The sequence below is a fragment of the Monodon monoceros genome, unplaced genomic scaffold, assembly GCF_005190385.1.
Source record: "Monodon monoceros isolate NGI ecotype Baffin Bay Population unplaced genomic scaffold, NGI_Narwhal_1 Super_Scaffold_21, whole genome shotgun sequence".
Classification (NCBI taxonomy): Eukaryota; Metazoa; Chordata; class Mammalia; order Artiodactyla; family Monodontidae; genus Monodon; species Monodon monoceros.
In genome coordinates, this window is record NW_021703778.1 from 168,684,893 (window position 1) to 168,705,549 (window position 20,657).

At 51.8% G+C, this 20,657-nt stretch overlaps 1 protein-coding gene across 5 annotated transcripts in view; it reads right to left on the bottom strand.

Annotated features, from left to right (window-relative positions):
• BCL11B (BAF chromatin remodeling complex subunit BCL11B) overlaps positions 1-20,657 on the bottom strand; it is a 94,869-nt gene that overhangs the window by 47,314 nt on the left and 26,898 nt on the right. For 3 of the 5 annotated variants that reach the window (XM_029237909.1, XM_029237908.1, XM_029237910.1), the window contains one exon: positions 6,730-6,945. The exons of the other annotated variants lie outside the window; for them this stretch is intronic. In XM_029237909.1, coding sequence (XP_029093742.1) covers positions 6,730-6,945 — 216 coding nt within the window. The remainder of the gene's footprint in view (positions 1-6,729; positions 6,946-20,657) is intronic. 5 annotated transcript variants of the gene reach the window in all.

Consider the following 20,657-nt stretch of genomic DNA (forward strand, 5'->3'; position numbering starts at 1 on the left):
CAGTGGCCACTCCAGAGTGGAAGCCCATCAGGGGACCCTCCAAGGCAGGGATCAAGAGTGGATACTTCTAGTGTCCCCATTTCCCAGAAGGGGAAACTGAGGCTTGGAGAAAGAAAGCAGCTGGCCCAGGGTCACATATTGACACCCATGCACCTTGAGAACAAGGATTAAGCACGGTCCCATCTCTGGAGCTTCCCGCAATGCCTGCAGCTCTTCCGCCAATATGTGTCCACTATGGCATTTAAGTTCAAGCATAAATCCATGCCACAGAAGAGATGCCCAAGAAGAGATGGAGCTGCCAGCGATCAAAGCACAACCACAGAATGTCTCAAACCTGGGACGCACAGAGGCAGGTCCCCACTGCAGATGGCAAAACTGGGGGCCCGAGAGGCTAGGTACAGGGCTCCCCAAAGCAAAATTTCTCTCCGTTGCCAAATCTAACTGCACGTTTCACATGGCTTCAGCTAGACGATGAATTTCCTTCTCCAGTTTTCAATATGAACTCAAGAGAGGCAGTATAGCCTAGTGGGCAGAGCCCGGGGGACTCGGTCCAAGCCGGCTCTGCCCCACACATCTTGTGGTCTCTTCCCCACTCTCTGCCTCGGTGTCCCCATCTAGACAATGAAGGGGTTGGGTGAGATGATCTCTCGGGACCCCTGATCCTAGATCGTTTAAAATTAACTCAAGCCTTCAGGTCACCAGAGGCGGGCCCATTTCTGGACCATTCCATCCAAGCAGAGGGCGCACAGCCTCCTCTGCCCCTTTCAGATTCCCTTTCAAGCTGCAGAACGTGGCCGCCTTGCTCTGAGATCTCTGATGTCGGTGGCCAGTGCTGCTTCTTCACATCCACTAACTGCTTTAAAGCGCTGCACCCAGCGCTGCATTAAAAATTAATTACACATGCTATTTTATTGCCAGTGCATAATGTAATGAGCACCAGCTGTGCTAAACAGCCAAACTCCTTTTTAAGACGGCTGTAAAAGAAAGAAAGAAAGAAAGAAACTGCACTTCCAAAGGCCTCTCCTGTCAGAGCAGAAAAACAGCAACATCTTGTGCGGATTTGAACAGAACTCTTTGATTTAGCTCTGCCTTCAGAACGTCTGAAGGGCCGGCTTGGAGAGGGAAACGAAATCTGGTGAGGCTGCACCAGTCTCCGCTCCGGGATGTTGCTGGGACCCCCCTTTTATCTAAGGACAGTCATGCGGGTAGGTGCCCCTGCCCCCCACTAGGCAGCATCGCACTCCTTCTGGCCCCCAATCCCCGTCTGGCGCCCGGTGGTGCTGGAGGAGATGTGAGTCTGCAGCTCTGGCGGACAGGGGACTTTTCTGGAGTCCACCCAAGCCCTGCCACCCTCCGTCCCGGGAGCCTTGCAGCTCTCCATGGCCTCTCCCGGCACTTCCTCCAATTACTGAAGGAGGTGCCTGGGTTCTAAAGGCAGGTGGTCAAGGGCAGCCTCTGCAGCAGTGTGATCCCAAGAAGCCAGCAGACACCAGAGCAGACTCCAGGAAGCACTGATAAGCTGGACCAACAGCCCCTTGCACGATGCAGACACCGGCGCAGGGCGTACAGACGACTCTTTAAATTTTTAATAACTCCCCTGAAAGCCCTTCCTCCACAGCGATCCAACCACCATGGCCCCTGGGACCTGGTGAGCCCAGAAAGACCCCACAAGGAATGGGACTTTGCAGAATCAGAAGAAAGGCAAGGGAGTGTCTGGAACCTTCCCCAAAAGAGTGCTTCTGTCCACCCACACTCACTTCTCTTCTTCACCCCGTACTCACCCCTCCCTCCAAGGTCTCCATGGAGGCCCCCACGCCCCACCGGAGCGCCTCTGCACCCCCTGCCCCAGACTGGAGGCATATGCACCAGCAGGGGCCTGGAGAGCGTTGCCATCTTGGGCCACATCGCCCTGCGGCTGCCCACTGATCCTCCCGTGTCAATCAAACCCAGACCGAAATGAAACTACGGCTTGCTTCTTGTTCTGGTATGAAATGTGCAAAGCACAGACCATATCATTAACATAAAACTTCCAGAAATAAGACCACTTTCCAGACAGACTGTATTAATTGCATCAAGCTTCCACAGCTAGGGTGGTCTAAGCTACGGCATCCCATTGGAAGGATTCGGTTATAAAAAACAACGCAAAATGAACACTGGGATATAACTTAAAGAGGAGAAAACGACAGATTCTACTGTGAAACCCTACTATTTACTTACAGGTATTCTTTTATCTTTATTGGCCCTTTAACCCACGCCAAGACACCCCAGACTAGTTAAATAACACAGCAAGCACAATTTCAGTAGAAAAGTAAATTGAATTTAACTTTACAAGATTGCCCTGTGATTTCAGCATATACTAATGACTGCAACTGACTCCTTCTATTAAATCCAAACACTTCACTTCCCCGAGCCGGGATCCTGTGCGTTCTTGCTGAAGACCTTGAACTTCACCAAGCGCATGTATTAATCATTATGGCTGATGACCATTTGTGGCTTTTAAATATGCAATGAAGTTTCTCAGTTCCTTTTCCACTTCCCAATGCTGGTACATGATCTGAGCCAGCCAAGAGGCTAAATGCCTTTAAGAATGGAAACTAGGGATCCAGCTTGATTCCAAACAGAGCCGAGCAGGTAATGATATAATGATGTGAAATCCATCCTGCTCATGCATGAGTCAGAAATTCGTCTGGAGGGCTCACTCAGCAAGAGGCATTGTTCTCAGCACCTGGCATGTATGACCTCAGCCAGTCCTCAGAACAAGTCTTCAATGACCCCCATTTTACAGGTGGGGAAACTGAGGCAGAGGGTGGAAATGACTTGTCCAAGGTCACAGAGCCATACAGGACTGAGCAGCCTTCACCCTGCAGTCTGATACTCTGATGACTGCCTCCCAATGGTAGAAACCTCAGAATAGGGAAGGGTTCAGGGGTCCAAAGCCCAGTGGTTCTCTGAACACCCCACCCCTGCCTTGGGAACCCCCGCCAAGTCCCATGCCCAGGCATCCCTAGCATCTCAGTAATCGACACTGATCAATATGTTCTCAATATGAGGAGCCTCGTTTTTTTGTTTGTTTTGTTTTGTTTTGTTTTGTTGCGGTACGTGGGCCTCTCACTGCTGTGGCCTCCCCCATTGCAGAGCACAGGCTCCGGACGCGCAGGCTCAGCGACCATGGCTCACGGGCCCAGCCGCTCCGCGGCACGTGGGATCTTCCCAGACCGGGGCACAAACCCGTGTCCCCTACATCGGCAGGCGGACTCCCAACCACTGCACCACCAGGGAAGCCCAAGGAGCCTCGTTTTTAAATGCTACATATGTACCACACACACGTGTGTATGTGTGTGTGTGTATACATATATATATTTACACAAGGGGAAACTGAGGCCCAGAGAGGGGAAATGACTTATTCAAGGTCACTGGCCAGGTGGAGTAAAGGCCAAGACCACAACCTTAGACTTTTGATTCCCCGGGCACCTTGGAGAAGTTCCTACGTGGAATTTCTCAGGGTAGAAATTTCAGTTTCCAGGAACACCGCAACTCAACAGAGTCAAAAAGCAAAAGGGGCTCCCCTGGTGGCGCAGTGGTTGAGAGTCCGCCTGCCGATGCAGGGGACGCGGGTTTGTGCCCCGGTCCGGGAAGATCCCACATGCCGCGGAGCGGCTGGGCCCGTGAGCCATGGCCGCTGAGCCTGCGCGTCCAGAGCCTGTGCTCCGCAACGGGAGAGGCCACAGCAGTGAGAGGTCCGCGTACCGCAAAAAAAAAAAAAAAAAAAAAAAGCAAAGGGGACCCCTCCTTCCCACTGTGACCATCCGAAAGGTACACAAACACACATACCTGTGTGGTTTTCTCCCCCATAATATCACATCCTTTTATAAATAACCTCAAATGCATTCACAGGCATGCAATTAACCTGTGTGAAACACAGTTACATCAGAGTTTTCCATATTAATTTGAAGAGATAGGTTCAGTGTATCCTGATCTGAAAAGGGACAGAACAAAGTAAGGACGGCGGCCCCTTTCCATCTTTACAGAGGACTGCTTCTTCCTAACGGGTTACTGGGAATTTAATGGCTCCATTCAAACTACTAATTAAACAGGCACTAAAAACACTTTAGCAAACAGCCCAGTGCCAGGGACAGAGGCCACAAAGGGACCAAAACCACTGGAATAGTATATTTTCAGGTACTGAAACTGATCTGAATATACGATGGCACAGCCTGGAGCAGGCTAATTACCGCAGACCCATCGATGAAAGATCAGTGCCGGCGATCAGGGTAGAGCGTCGGAAGCTGAGGGTCGGCCCCTTAGCAGGTCAGGAGGAGAGGTCCCAGGGACCCCAGGAACAGACACAGCCCCACCTCACTCCCCTCCCCAGCACTGCCAGCAAGCATAGGGGCTGTTCACGGGCTCTGAGCCCTCACGGCATCAAATTCTAAAATCGAAGAAGGCTCTAAGCCAGGTGAGCCAACGCCAAAGGTGAAGCAGGTGCAGGATGAGCGACCTAGGATCAAACCCCACCTCTGCCCTTCCATCCCCTCCCTACAGGTCCCCATTCCCACTCCACCACCCAGCCCACCAGACTGCAAGCTGCAGGAGGGCTGGGACCTGCCATGATGGACCGCACTGTGGTCTGCACAAGAATGAATGAATGGGGGGTTCCCCGGCGGTCCAGTGGTTAGGACTCCACACTTCCAGTGCTGGGGGCCACGGTTCGATCCCTGGTTGGGAAACTAAGATCCCACAAGACGCGCAGTGTGGCCAAAAAAAAAAAAAAAATGAATGAGTGAACAAATGAAGGTGAGCCTCATTTTCTCGTCTGTAAAGTGGGGACAGTAAACCCACCTCCTAAGGTGGCTGTGAGCATTAAATTCAAGAACGCACACAAAATGCCTAGCACAAAGCAGCACACAGTAGGCCCTCAATTCACGGTCCCTCCAAGGAAGCGGGTGGCACTGTGGCTGAGAGAGTGACTGGGTGAGAACATCCCCAGGATGTAGGCAGAGACATGGGGCTCAGCGGGAAGGGGGGTGGCCTTGTCGGGAGGCACCCTGACCACAAATCCCAGTTCTGCAACCTGGGCCCAGCCCCTCACCCTCCCCAAGCCTCTGTTTCCCCATCTGTAAAACAGGGGTGTAACAGCTCCTGCTCAGCACCACAGCTTCTAAGCAGAACCAGAAGTTAAGCAAAGTGGAAAGTTAAGCAAAGCCCCAGGCACTCCACTGCCAGGGAGAGCGTGTGCCCGCACCACAGAACTTAACCAAGTCCAGTCATGAACGCTCAGGCTGATCTTTGACAGTACGGCCCCCCGAGTGGCTGCAGGGCTGCAGCACAGGAAGCCATTAGAGCAGGGCAGCCACCCAGACGGAGTAGGCATCCCACACTCAGCAAGCAGGGATCACAGCACAGACCTGCGGAGCTGGGACCGGAGCCCCAATCACCGTGGGCACCCAGGCAGCCCGGGGCAGGGAGCCGGCTTCTTTGTAAGCTGTGCGGACTCCTTCCCAGGTGATTCAGTCTTTGCTTTGTGCGTTCAAGACACAAGCCCAGTACCTATGATGTCACGATCTGTCACAGCAAGGGGTGCTGAAGGCTGCAGGCCACCCCACCAGCAGGAAGGCCCGGGGAGCTCTTGACCCTGGAGCTGGGCCACCTGTGGCCCTCTGCAGAGCTGTGGCTCTAACAGGGACCATCCCTTGGGACAGCTTCAATTAAAAGCAAAACCTGCCCAATAAACAGTTTTCCTTTTACCACTCGAGTCAAGAGAAAGCCTGCAACATACCCGGTGAGAAAGCAGGGACACAAAGAATCTGCCCCGGCTCGGCACCCACCCTCTCCTTTCCCGGCCCCTGCAGGACATTCGCCACCACCGGTGTCTGTGTCAGCATCCCGGCTCCCGTGGCCTCAGTGCTTTTTGCATCAGGCTCCGCAAAGATACTGGTCAGGAGAGGCTGGAATGAGAGGTTACTGCCTGCAGACTCCAGGGACCCCAGGCCAGAGCAGGAGTTTGGGTTTTGCTTGGGGAGGGAGAAGGGATGTAACAGAGAGCAGGTCGGGTCGCCACACTGCGTTGTCTGCCCATCTGTATAATGGGCAGCCACGCCGACCCGGAGCTGGGCGCTCAGCCCCGCCCCCTACCCCTACCCCCACCCCCAACACACCCCACAATGTTTCACTCCCTCCCAGAGCCGAAGCTAACAGGCTCCTTCAGAGAAAACTTTTTTCTAAAAGTTAATGGGCAACACATTCTCGCAAAGAGAAACTCAGCATTTTGGACGGCTCCAGGGATGTACACAGACAACCAAAGAATCTTCTCCTAGCCATGAGCTGGGGGTGAGGGTACTGGTTGGGGTTGGGGAGGGGGGGGGGGCGGCAGTGGCGAGGGCAGAAGAAAACCTCAGATGTTAAGCGTTATCCAATTAAACTTTAGCTAAACAGCCCAAAGAGATGAAATTTGGAGGCTGGGGGAAGGCGTTCTGGGAGTGAGACCTAAGAATGGGTGGAGGCACGGGGGTATCTCCCGACCAATGGGGACCAGGGCACCCGGGTACAGCTCTGCTGACATCCTTCGCCATTTCCCCGGCACCTCCCCAAAAGTGCCTTCTGGGGTGCAAGTTGCACGTCTCCCCTGGGTCCCCACCTTGCCCCAGCCCACCTGGGAGAGGCAGCCGCCAGCCCTGCCCAGGGCACACCCCCCATCCCCGGGAGCCCACCCCCACCGCGGCCGTCGGTTACCTGACAACTGACACTGGCATCCAAAGGGAGCCTCCGTCTGACCCTCACCCTGAGTCCCGTCACCCGAGACAGGGCGCGCGCTGCAGCACGGCAGGGGGAAGCAGGGCGGTAGAGCGCCCAGGGCACGAAGAGGTGAAGTAATCACAGATGTGTGAGGGTGGGAGGAGGAAGCAGCTATGGGGGCCATCGCTGGCAGCTGGGCAGGCCTGCACGGCCCTGGAGAGAAAACAATAGAAAAGGCTGGTCAGTCGGACCCTGGACTGGGCAAGGGCTTCAGGGTGTGGAACGGGGCCCGGGGCAGAGGGCTGCAGGCTGCCCTTCCAGGGTGGGAGGCTCAGGGTGCCAGCCCCTGTGGGGGGCTTGGCAGGGGTGGAGAAGGGGGATGCAGCTGGGACTCGGGTGGGGGCAGGGGGCAGGGAAGCGGGTGGGGCCTGAGGGGCTCCTACGTCCTCAGCTGCCAGGTTGGGCTGTCTTGGGACCAGACTTCCATCCCAGGGAGGCCTAATGCCGGGGCTGGGACAGATAGGAGCTGTTGGGGGCCCCTGATCCCAGGAAGGTCTCCCCAGGTAGGGACTTCTGGAGTGTTCTGGAGCAGACTCCATTTGGGGATCTGTTTCCCCAAATCTGGGCCACCCCCCTCTGGAAGACCCAGTAAGTTCCAGGCCACCACTGTTCGCTCCATCAGGATGGGCTGCTGGTGCAGGCCTCGGACACCTCCAGGCCACCTCCCAGCGCCTGGGCACTGGATGAGCCTCCAGCCCAGAGGACCACCAGCCGGTGCCCCCTCCGGCCCACAGTCCTCAGCAACCAACACCTACACGCAGCACCCAAGCCCCAAGGCCTGTGGTACGGCTCTGAACCTCCTCCCCGAGAAAGCCCTGGCACCGCCCAGCACCCCTCTTCACACCTCCCCGGGTCTGACAGCCACAGCGCAGGGCCAGGGGCCTGCCTGTCTCCACCAGCCCTACAGCTCGCCCGGGCTCCCCGGCAAGGCCTGCGTTTGATTTGGCCGTTTATCTTAAATGGCTAAGAGACCACCAGGGCAAAACATTTGTGTGAAGCCCTTGCCAAAACCACAAGTGAAGAAGCCCAAATTCCCTGGGTAAATAATTGAGCAGAGAAGCATCAGACAAAAGGAAAACATCAAGAAGATGACGGGCAGCTGGGCCCCGGGCCGGCCCTGCCAGGGATGCCACCCCGCACCCTCAGGCTGTCAGTGCCCCGCACAGGTCTACAGGGACGGGGATCTGCCCACTCTACGGCCCCCATGAGGGAGTACCCCGTCCGGAAGAGCCACAGGGCCCTGCAAGCCCACCGTGAGCCAGCGGCCTGTCAATCTTGGTCGTGAGTGAGCTTCCCGGCATGCCCTTGGGGGCAGGGCTCAGCAGACCCACTGCACAGACCAGGAAACTGACGACATGACTGCAGAAAACTGCAGACAGCAGCAGACAGCCCCACCAAAGCCCCGGCTGGCTGCCTGGCTCCAGAAGCAGGGCTCTTTCTCTGTGCCCCCTGTCTCTCCAAAACAGGTATTATCCAGGACCGGGGGCATTAGAGCATTTGAGGACCACTTGCACATGTCCTGCCAAGAGGCCAACACTAACACCACCACCAGCACCTGGCCCCTCTGGGCCAATGAAGACCTTGTGCTAGGCTAGGCTCAGGGCCCAGGCCATTTCTGAGCCCATGACACAGCCCTGGAAGGTGTGGCCAAGACCTCATGAGCTGTTCCAGCCACAGACACTGAGCGCAAGGCCGAGTCCCAGATTTGGTGCAGGCCCTCAAGAAAGGTCAGCACCTGAGACCAATGTCGGCCACCTCCTTCCGGAAGCCTGCCCTGGCTGGTCCTTGCCTGAAACTCCCCAGCAGTGGACACAGCATGTCCGTCCTTGTCAACCACGTCAGCCCCACTTCACACCATGGAAAGTTCCGGGTCATCGTAACTGTGACAGTGGCTTTGTGCTGGGTCCCTACCACAAGGAGCTGGGCTCACTTCACCTCAAACACCTCACTCGGCAGGGAAGACCACCCCCCATTCCACAGGGGGGAAACTGAGGCTCGGGGAGGTCTGGACTCGAACCCAGTGTGTCTCCAAAGCCTGGATGTGCCCTGCCTCCGCCTGGGGCTGCAGCTGGGGTGGAGTAACCAGGGAACCCCAGAATCTTGAGAGGAAGGGTGGGAGGGAGCCTGAGGGTCCTTGGGCTGAGTCGGGCCGCTGGAGGTTACAAAAAACAACTCCGGGCCCCCAGGTTCTGGGTGAGGCCACAGCACAGCCACCACCATTTACCATGGCTGAGAAAACCAGCAGGATGGCCAGGTAACTGCTGTCCCAGGCCGGAAGGGTGCAGAACCTGTGTGTCCATGCTTGGGAGGAAGGACCAAAGGGCGTGTCTGGCCGCACCCCTCTCCTTCTGGAAAGGTCGGGCTGAGTTAGGGCCAGAGTCTGTAAAGGCAAAACGTCATCCTCCAACTCAGGTAGGGCTGGGGGGCTGGGCCGCCCCCTGGAGGGCCTTCTGAGTGGCCTCATTAGACTTCTGGCCTCCATGAAGCCCACCTGCTCCAGGGACTGGCTCAGTGGACGCAGGGGAGAGGGAAGCAAGGGTCAGGGGCTTCCAATCGTAAGCTGCCCACGGAGGACCCTCAGGGTGCTCTCAGAGGGAACCTCTGCCCTGGGGGAGGTCCCCTCATGCCAGCCGGAGCAGCTTAAACCGGAATCCTGCCCAAAGGCGGAACTCCAAAAACACTCTCCTGAAGCTGCAAAAGCCCAAGGTGATGCCAGGAGCCGCCTATTGTACGAGGACAGGAAGTGTCCGGAAGAGCACATCCACGGAGACTGAGACGGAAAGCAGAGAAGTGGCCGCCAGGGGCAGGGGAGGGGGGCCGGGGGAGTAAGGGCTAAAGGGTAGAGGGTTTCTTTGCGGGGATGATGGAAATGCTCTGATGTCAGTGTGACAGCTACACAACACGGTGAACATACTCAAAACCACTGACTGCGCACCTTAAACTGGTGAATTTTACATGATGTGACTCTTATCTCAATTTTTTTTAAAGCCCAACGTGAAGACTGTCTCTGGCTGCAGCACCTGTCCCAGGCCACCTCCCAGCCCTGGGGGTGGCTGCCTTGAAAAGCGCAGCCAGGGAATCTGTGATGAGACTGTGCACCTAAGTACAGGCGGGGGAAGCCCAGAGCACAGAGGCTGCACTGCCTCGGAGAGAGGCCCACGTCCGTCTCCTCCTCTGCCATCTCCTGGCCGCATGACCCGGTTTGAGTCACTGTCTCAGAGCCTCGCCTTTAAAGGAAGGTCAGGACACGCCTGGCCAGAGCCAGGCTTCTAGTAAACACCCAATAACCGTCACTATCCTTCATTTATTTTCCATTCCGGAACTTTCTCTAACTCCCTATGGGTCCTCCCCACAGCATGGCAGCAAAGGCCACCACCACCCGTCCCCACAAAGCCCCGAAAGGCACTCCTTTAAAAAGGCACTTTCTTTTGAGATCTAGGCCGGCTCCCCTCTGGAACTGGAACAGACACACGTGTACCGAGGTATGTGGCAGAGGGACGCCAAGACGCCACCTCAGCCTTACGTGGGATCCAGGTGGCTTAAAGATAAAATCCCGGCTGGCTCGATTCCTTATCATGGAAGTTCACTTTGGTTAAAGGAAAAAGAAATAAACAATGGCTACATATGTCATCTCATTTAAGCCCAGCAGCCTTCCTATCAGATAGCTATTAGGACCCTCCTCTCACAGACAAGGAAACTGAGGCTGGGTGTCCAACACCACAAGGCTCAGAGGGCTGAGACTCTAGCTCTATGCAATCCATACAGAAAGGTACAAAATGACCAAAATTAAGACCCCTAAAATATTTCCTAAGCTCCAAATCCGGGTGATTTTGAATGCCTCCATTCTGCGGGAGCCTGTAACCACCCATCTCCCTTCTAGAGGGGCCCTGCAGATGGTCCTGCCTCACTCTGCACACATGCGCACTACCCGGCAAACACGCCCACACCGACGGATGCAGACACAAAAATCTCCCTGGAAAAGCCCCAGCCTGGTTTCGAGGGGAAGGCGAGCCTTTCCCAACACTGCATCCTCGGTGTCCCCTCCCACATGGGAGGGTTACAGATTCCTAGCTAGCAAGAGGAGTTCTAGAATACACTGTGTAGGAGATGTATATTTTTCTCCCTACTGATGCCTTTCAATGGATACATTTTATAAGCCAAGAACTCCTACTGATGGTGCAAAAATGAGTCATAGATCAAGGAGGGAGACAGACAGGGAGCGAGTGCATGTGAGTGAGGGCCACTGGCAAGGAAACCTGACAGTCCCTGCGCCCCCTCCCCCCATGCCAAGACATTAATTCTCACAAGTCGGAGAAAATTACTATGCATGAATGCAAAAAGCATGATCAGGAGTAATTAACATGGCTTCATATGCAAATTTTATTAATGCAGAAGTACAAAGTCATTATGCAAATGAGACTTACGTCAACTCTCTTGACAAATATTCATCTCTGAGGCTCAAGTTTCTTCCTTTTTATTTATTTATTTAATTTCTCTCCCCACCCCCCCACCTTTTTTTTCCCTGGTGGTTTGGTTTGGTTTTTCGATTTTTTTTTTTTTTTTTTTTTGCAGGTGGGGGGCAGGTAGGGCTGGTGGCCACTTCGGTGGCAGCAAACCACGAGGTCTGTTTGACAAGTCTGCAGAGTTGTTTTTCAACCAGAGAAATTTATTCTTGCATTGTTGATTTTTTTTTTTTTTTTTTTTTTGCGGGGGAGTGCTGCTGGCAGGTACAAGACAGCTCATAGGAGAAGAGGAAAAAGTAAAAAAATTAAAAAAAAGCTCTGGGCAGCAGGCAGCCAATCAAAACGCCAGAGCCTGTAATGAGGGCGATTGATGGCTGTTTGGCTTTTACTGCAGGGTAATGAACTAGACTCCAGTCTGAGGAGGGGGGAAATATGAATATTCATGAGACTGTGCTCCTGCCTTTGATGATTAAAGAAATTTTTAATATTCAAATAAGCACTTGCCAAGTGATTAACAAAGAACATGCACGCAGAAATATGGAAATGGGAGCCGGGAAAGATTTGAGAGGCGAACAGACTGCAGGAAAGGCAGCCCCAAATTTCATAAACAAGATAGGCAGATAACCCAGTTCGCACGCGGGCAAATAAAAACATTTCTTTCGATCGCTTAAATATTTTGCCAGCTACTTTGTCTTAAGGATGATAAAAATATTACGTATTAAGCAGGAGGGGGTAGCAGGGAGGGAGAAAGAGAGAGAAATCGCGTGAAGTCAAATGCTCTGCTCACACTGAAGAATTCTCATCCTAGCCCACCTCCCCGCACCCCGATGGGAAACTGGGACTCTTTCTGGTTTGCTAGAGAGAAAAGATGGAGGGAAGCCACCTTAGACTTGAAAACCCAGTGATGGAGGTTCTGGCCTGCCTGTCGGGGGCACTGCGTAGTGGGGATATGGCCTGGGGTTGGCACGTCCGCGGCAAGTGGTCATTTGTTGCTTCGAGGCTGGTCCAGAGGCTCAAAGGCAGGAGACCATGACATCTAGAGGTGGAGGGGGTGTGATTCTTGGGGTCTCCAACCTGGAGAGCTCAGGGCCTCCTCTGGACTCAGACCCTGGTCAAAACACCTAAGGAAAGTAGTCATAGGGAATAACAGGTACATCTTGAGAAGGTGAGCAGACTCAGACTCTAGCACGGGGTCCGGCCTGGGCCTCTGCAGGGCCATTGAGGGAAAGGGCTCCATCAATCCAGCAGCCTCCATGAGCTGTCTGCTAGGGCTCCTATTTTAACAGCTCCACCACGGGTTCACGGTGAAGCACATAATAACAGTATTAGCTAGTAAAACGACCCTGCGGTTAAAATACATCTAATTAGCAGCCGATGACATCCATTTTGGCGATTTCCTATTTGAAAGAAGCAGAGCGCTACCTTAGAGACAGGCAGTGGATACTTACCCAATAAACCCAGGCCTTTCCATCATCTGTCTCTTTCTCTCTCTCCCTCTTTTGCGGGGACTGGGGAGGGGTGGGTAGAGAGTAGGGAGTGGTTGAGACAGTGGGAATAGAGAAGAAAGATTCTAAGGAGGCTTCTTTGTTACTCAATTTCTGAGCTACAAGGGTCCTGGGGGAGGGGTACTCAAAAAATAAATTCCTTCACTCCACAGGTATTATTTCATGTCTTTTTCTTAGTTTTTCATAACCAAGCTCTGGGAACCAGCGAAGACTAGAAGTTGTTTTTCATTTCATTCTATATATAGATATAGATATAGATATATAAAATAAGACAAAGCAGAAAGGGAATCCAAGGCTTTAAGTGAACGCAGTAAGTCACCGTGAGAACCCACAAGCCCAAGGTCAGGTCCCCAGGGCAGGCCCCGAGGGTGAGTGGGTGTGGTGCATGGCTGGTCACTGCACCAGAGCGTTTGGGGGACCTAAAAATCCTCTATGGGGAGCTGCGGCTCCCCAAGTCCCACTTCCCACTACCAGATTCACATTTAGTCAGGCAAGTCTGAGCACCCACCAGGGTGGGTGCTGGCAGGTACAAGACAGCTCATAGGTTTGGGCGTGGGGGTGCATGTGTAAGGTCCTTTAGAAGGGAAGCAAGGAAAAGGAGAAATGAGGTCTCACGGGGTTTGCACAGCTGTGTTTCAAGCCTTCCTTTACGGTCATTACAGGAGAGGCAAAACACATAGCTCCAATCCACGTCCGGCCTTTACTGAGGCTGCATGCTGCCAACAGCAGCCCTCTCGCCTGCCTGGGAGAGTGGAGGTTCCGATGCAGGTGGAAGGGGCTGCTTGGCTTCCCTCCCTGCAGCCTGGGCCTGGCCGGGCTTAGGAACACCGTGGGTACCCAGTGCCGGGCAGCAGGAGGGAGGAGCCTGCAAGAACATCTCTGGGCCTAAGGCCAGGTCCACTGCCACTCCCCCAGTGAACATCCAGAGACCGCCCAGAGCCCTGGGTTAACACCAGGGCATCTTCCTGCACCCACATTCTCCAGAAGGCTTGGCCACCGAGAGGAGGCCAGAAGCACAGCCCTCCCGACACCCCAAGCCTGGCCACCTCCCCCTGGTGCGCCTCCCACCTCCTGTGCTCCTGAGATCTGTCACGGTGAATCACCACTTCAACTATTTTTGCTCTGCAGTACGCGGCACATTTAATGCATCCCAGAAAAGGGAGAGGCGAGGCACAGGGACAACCTTGCCCCCCATAAACACCGCCACACCCGCTTTCCTCCTTCCACCGGAGCTCGAAAAGGGAACACCCTCCCCAGCAGCTGCATCTTGCAGTTAGAAGCAGGCACACACGCACACCCCCTGGCCAGGTCCAAAAGCACCTGTTCCAATGACTACCAACCACAATTTCCTCAGGATGCAAGCAGGTGAAATACGCCAGGGCAGCAGATCCCCTTTCCTGCGCCCTGAGCCAAGGATCAGTGAGGCTACATCACAAATTCCAAAACCTTCCCTGGCCCTTCCAAAAGGTCCAGTAAGGGATCAGAGGAAATCTCAGGCACTGCTGGGGAGGCAGGGTGTGGCTGAACCATATTCTGGGAACCATTTCGGGGTAAGATGGAGGCAGCTGGGCAAGTACTCGGGCTGACCATGCCAACCCCTCGTAGGCACCTGCAGGAGAAAGTGCACAGCTTCAACTCTCCTTCTGCTGTCTTTCGGGGAAATCCCTGGAGCTCTCTGAACTGCTGGGATGCCAGTAAACACAGTCACTTGTTCTCCAGCCGGGAGGTAAGGCCTAGGCACCGTGGCTTCGAGACACACACAGATAAACAGGTATGAGTCCTCTGGGATAACCTCAGCAAGAAGGGTCGGCCAAATTGGAGCCCACGATCCTGGAATGGGCAGGCCTGGGGACAACAGAAGGTGAAACCATGTGTCTCACTAGCTAGAAAACTGTATGCATGCACATCTATTATAGAGAGATTGTACATATATGCATACACACACACACACACAGGCACGCATACATCAGCAATGTGGGCATGTTAAAACGTCTGCATGCATTCCACGCAATCTATAGAGGCCAAGGACAAACCAGAGTTGACAGATTCTGTGAATCTCACCAGCAAAAACAGCCGACCAATACCTAGCAGAGGAATTTCCCCTTTCCCCCTGATTTGGGCCTTCTGATCAGAAGCTGGGTAGCGGCTTCAATCTTCAGTAGTTTCTGCCCTAAAACACAATGTCTGCAAGATCCTCAAGGAATCTTCTCTTGGGCTGTATCAGGAGCCACAAACAGTATAAGCACGTACCTTCATGAAACACCCCTGGGCAAGAAGCTCAGTCTATACGTGGAAGTCAGAAGCTGGTTAAATCGTTTGGATTTCAAGCAGGAAGACTTTGGGACTTGGGGTCAGGACCCTGCAGCCCTTTCCCAGATGGCCAAGCTCCAACGACCACCTTGGCCAGGCAGGCCTTAGACATGTCCCCATTCATTTCAGCCTGGGGGGAGGGGGGAGGGGGAAATCCACAGTCAAGACAGAAGTCACGTGTCACATGAAGGGAAATAAGCCAGGAGGTGATTCTTCAGATTTGGCGCCTACAGTGAGTTTTAAACTAAGGGCATATTTTTGTTTCGCATCCGCATCCACTGGGCCTGGTATCGGAGGGATGCCCGGGAACACTGAATCCTCACATTTGTTTACAAACTGGTGAGTTCATAAGTTGTCGTGGTTTGCAGGTCCCACCAACTCCAACACTGGCTTTGCCATGTGCAGAGTGCACAATGGAACCACAGGACAAAGTCGGAACTATGAGAATCCCAGAGAATTAAGAACGAAAATAAGGCAGCACAGCCAATGAAAAGAACATCACGCCACTGGAATGCCCAGCAAGGTGCCCAGCAAGGAGGTTACCCTGATGACTCAGTCTGAGAGGAGCAGGCAGGAAAAGGGATTACGATTCCAGGTGTTGATGGAGTTGTGGATTTGAGGAATGTAGGTATCACCAACCTTTTTTTCAGCTCTGCCTTTTTTTTTTTTTAGACCATAAAATTCTACCTGGGCAATAAGGGAACATGCAACCACAAGGGCCAGTGGAGGTCCTTGCTTTAGATGGACTAGAAATTTAACCCGATTACAAGGATGTTTTAAAAAATAATAAAAGGAGAGAGGGAGGGAGGAAGAGAAAGAAAAAGAAGAAAAAAATCCAATTGTATTAAAAAAAAAAACCCTGCTACAGTGTAAATGCATTTTTTGGTTTTAGTTGCATTTATTAGAGTTACATGCAATTGATCTCTACTACTGTAATAAAAAAACCCAGCTCTCCCCTGCATTTTGTTGTTGATTGAATCTTCTTTTTCTCCCTTCATTTCTTTTCCCCTTTTGCTAATGGACATATAAAACACTGAGGTTCAATGCTTTGCATCACGTAAGAACAAAATCTTCCTATGGCCTCTTTATGTTTCTAAGCCAAGTCTGAAATGTCACTGACTAAAACACACTGAACAGGCCTATAATTACTTTCAACAAAATACTTCCTTTAACTGAGTTTTCTGTATGTAGATGGCATTTCATATACATATTGTGAGCCTTCCTTTCAGCGCAGGTAGCATTTGATGGCGAAAATCACAAATGTTTCTTCTCAGGGAGCCGTCTGACAGCCACCTTCTTCTTTTTCGACGTGAAATCATTTTCCTTTCCTAACACACCAACAGTGACGTACAGTGTGTGCACAACAAAATTTGTAAAAATTAACACTTCGCCAGATTAATTTAATAAAGATAGTTAGCACGTTAACACCAATAACATTGCTCCTTGCGATTCAATCTAGCCGCGTTCCCGGTGTCGCTGTAACAGGGGTTTACGTTCAGCCGAGTTTACACCGCCATTTAATGTAATTAAAGAAACCGATAGTACAGTCCTCAATGGAAATATCATTTCTATTGCGGAGTATTCCCATTAGAAATTGGGGGAAATCAGAGCACGCTGACTTTGATTTTGTTGTAATTTTCTTTTCCCCTGGCTCTCTCTGAAACAGAGCTGATGTCCTGGACCTCAGACTGAATGCACTGCAAAGATTCCCTGATAAGACCCGCCTAGACTCCTGGAAGCAGCACCCAACATTTATGTGCCATTGTTTTGAATTTGAAACTATTAAAAAAAATTGTTTTTAATCTCTAGTCTATATTCAGCTGTAATTCTCTGCCCAGCAAACAGCATCACATCGTGAAAATGACTTTTCAGATACCCCCCAAACAACATTATGGATAAAAACCCAAAGGAAGGGAGGCCTCCCTAGCTGTTCTTATATATAAACAACGATAGTGTAGCTAGAATTCCAACAAGCTCCAAACCCCGAACCTGGACAAGAATTGAGCTATCACCTCAGAGGATGATCACAGCAAAGCACTTGCTCAGGAGGCCTCCGAAACTAAACAGACACAACACCAACCCGAAAACAGAAAAAAAAAAAAATCTTTGTACCACATCGTCCAAAATGGCAGAGAAAATTAAGTCCTGGGGCAGAAATGAACCCGACTCAGCTCTCCGGGCCGAGCAAACAAAAGTGAGACGATTTCTAAGCCTGCTCGCCGCAGGTCCCTGTGCTGCGCAGGTGACTGAGTGGGGTTTTTTTTCCCCTTCCCTAAGTGCATTTTAATACCCTTATTCTACAATACATCCTAATTTCTTTGGGGAGAAAAAAAAAAATTAGTGTCACTTAAAAAACGTCACTCTGTTTTGCAAAATCCAGCAGCTTCCTTGGCAGCAAGAGAGGCTGGCTGGCATTATCCCCTCATTTGACAAAACTACTATTTCTGGGCATGTGCTCAAAAACAGGTAGGAAGCAAATGCTGAGAAATAAGGAAGTAAAAACAGCCAACAGATTTTTCACTACCAAGAGCGCCAAGCGTAAACATGATTTATTTAGCTGTGTTTAACGTCTGTCCTCCACACAGCTACGAGACCGCTTGGGTTGAAGGAAGGGTGGGGAGGATGGGACAGAATCGGGGGGTGCGGGTAGCTGGGGGGACAGCAGGGGACCGTGGAGTGGGGGGCGGCCCTGGACGAGGACTTCCTGAACGGCTCCGTTCAGAGTTTTAGGAGAACAAGAATCTTTAGCCCCAAAATACATGCATGTGTCAAAAGAAGGCAGCAGTAATCTGCTGGTTAATTAACGAGCTGCCACTAACAAAAGATGGAAAACCCAGTTCATACAAACAATATTTACATGGGAGCTGCGAGATCCTGTCCCCAGCCCCCCCCAGTTGCCTTCCTCTTTTGCAAACCACGTGGGCTGGGTGCAGGGAACGGCAAGGAGGCCCTCCGGGTTGGGGGGTTCCGAGCTTCCAAGTCCAGGGAGAAATCTCACTGCCTTCCCTGCCCACCCTTGCATGCCCACGTGGAATTGACCGAGCTCTGTATTCAATTAAGGAGCACCAGACAGCTTCTGGCTCCAAGCCTGCACCAACACAGGCTACGGGATCTGCCGTGCCTCCTCCAGCCCCCTCCAGCTCCCACGCCCATGCCAGGGAACTAGGGCTCCATCGCATCCCCCGTGGAGAAGGCGGAGTGCCACACTCCCCCACCCCGACCCCAACCCTCAAGCCTGGGGTCTCAGCCCTCCTGGGGTGAACCGACCACATACGTAAAGAAAGCATCCGTATTTTCCAACTAGCAAAACTAAGCCAGAGGTTTGGGGCCTTTGCCAAAAGTGATTCCTATTAAAAGTCGAATTCAAGTCATTCAGCATTTGCTGGAAAAAGAATCCAAGCCTCTTCAAAAGAAAGACGGCAACAAAAATGTAAGACGAAGCCCCAACAGGACACTTGGGGCCTCCCATTTCCCCTGTGAAGGTACCATTTCAGTGCAGCCAGCTGTGTGCTCAGTGGGCATAAATGCCAATTTTTGTTAGCTTTGTGACGTGGTGGTATAGCAAACCGAGGATTTCCTCGCCAGTCTGCACTGAGTTCCTTCCTCACCTGCATTCAGCAAGGCTGTGCACTTAAAGGCTGCCTGCTGTATGCACTCTTCCCCAACACAAATCTACACTCCCTTTGCTCCACTCTTCTCTTGGGGCCAGACACCAAATGTCAGGAAAGATACCTTTTCTGGTGTATTCAGGCCAAAGACAACAAACTCTGTATTAGGATTCTGAATCACATGACAGTCCCCAACAATAACAAGGAGCTGAGGGAGAGGGGGCAGCTCCCTAAAATGAATGGGGACGGGGAGAGGTGTTTCCTATTGGTATTAGGTTCCTAAATTGGAAATTCAAGTCCTGCCCCTCACACCCCTCCTAAATCTCCCAATTCTTCCCCCTCCCATTGAAAATGACAAGCTACACAAGTAGCTATTTGATTCCTTTCCTTTGCAAATTAGTCACCCTGCCCCCATGGACTAATAAACAAGAACAGTTTACACTTTTATGATGTCTTTGCAATCAGCAATTACTTCACTCCTCCAGAATGATTTGTTTTCATATCTGGATGGCGGCAGGCGCATAAACAATTGGATAGCCCCATTTTACAGATGAAGAAAGGAAGAGATGAACTGGTTTGCCCTGCGCTTTTTAGGAACAAACCCATTTCAGACTTGCAGGTCCTTGCCTACATCTAGGATGCTTCAACACGGCCCCCAGCACAACAGCAACAGCTAATACTGATCACAAGTCTAACCCAGACTCAGGTGCTGCCTGGGAGGCCATGCTCATAGAAAATCCTCTAAGAAAATCTAGATTGCTCACAGCAGTAACATTGAAGATGCTTAACTGCACCTCTGGAGGAGGCCTCCCCGGGATCCCTCTGGCTACCAATTCCATGGGTATTTCCACACGATCCCGCCGAAAAAATTCCCCGTTCGCAAGCGAATCTCCAGAACATGGCTCCTGATCAAAGCAAGGCTAGTCACCTGTGCCCTGCAGACCTGTCCCACGGCTCAAAACCACATGCCGCAAAAGCAGCCCACCTGCCACTCCAACACTGAAAGGTGTGTGTCCTCCAGAGGAGGGAGAGGACCCAGAGGGGCTGCGAGCTCTCTTCGAGGATCCTGAACGAGAACCTTCCACCACTCTGCCCCAAGCCTTAACCAAAAAACTAGCAGGAGAAATCACTCGTAATTTTTATCATTGTTGAGCCGTCAAAATAAAGAAAACAGAAAGAAGGTGGCCTCCTCCTCCCCGCAATAGCCATTAAATCAGCCAATCACACGTTTACCTGTCTTGCAGGCCAAACATGAACAATCACACCCGCACACACACACACACCTGGTCTCCAAAAATCCTGAAATGGACATCCCTCTAAAGGAACTGCAGAGACCCAAGAGGAGGCCCCCCGAATACACACCCATAATTAGTGTTTCATGTTTCTTTCTGTAAAGGAATCCGGTAACATAAATATTAATCAAACATGAGGATCTGCCTCTTCAGTCGTGGACCATTATGAGTGTCGGACTGTGATCTTCTACCCGTATTTACAGATATTCAAAGGCAGATTCTATCTTGTTAGAACTGTTATAAATGGACGTCTGAGAAATCAACGAGCAAGTTCAGGCAGATATGAAAACCTTCCTGTCCAGGACTGGCAGCAGCTTTTTGAGTTCCCAAGTGTTGAATTTGTTACCTTTTCCATAGGCCTTTCAAAAAAAAAAAAAAAAAAAATAGACAAATGCCTTCAGCAGAAAAGCTGCTGGAAGTTTGGGTGAGCTAAATCTGAGATTTTTTGAGATCAACTGTTGCTCAAAATGCCATGAAAGCATTGCTTACAAAACACTTTAGCCTTTGAGAGCACAGAAAGTGCCATATTAATATTCTGTTATGATCTGCGTCAGCCCACATCATAAATATATATGTATATACATTTTTTTTTAATTACCTTGACTCTTGTTACAGCAAACATATTCTGCTTGGTTCAGACCTACTTCTGAATAATGGAAAATAGAGACATGGTTCCAATTCTAGCTA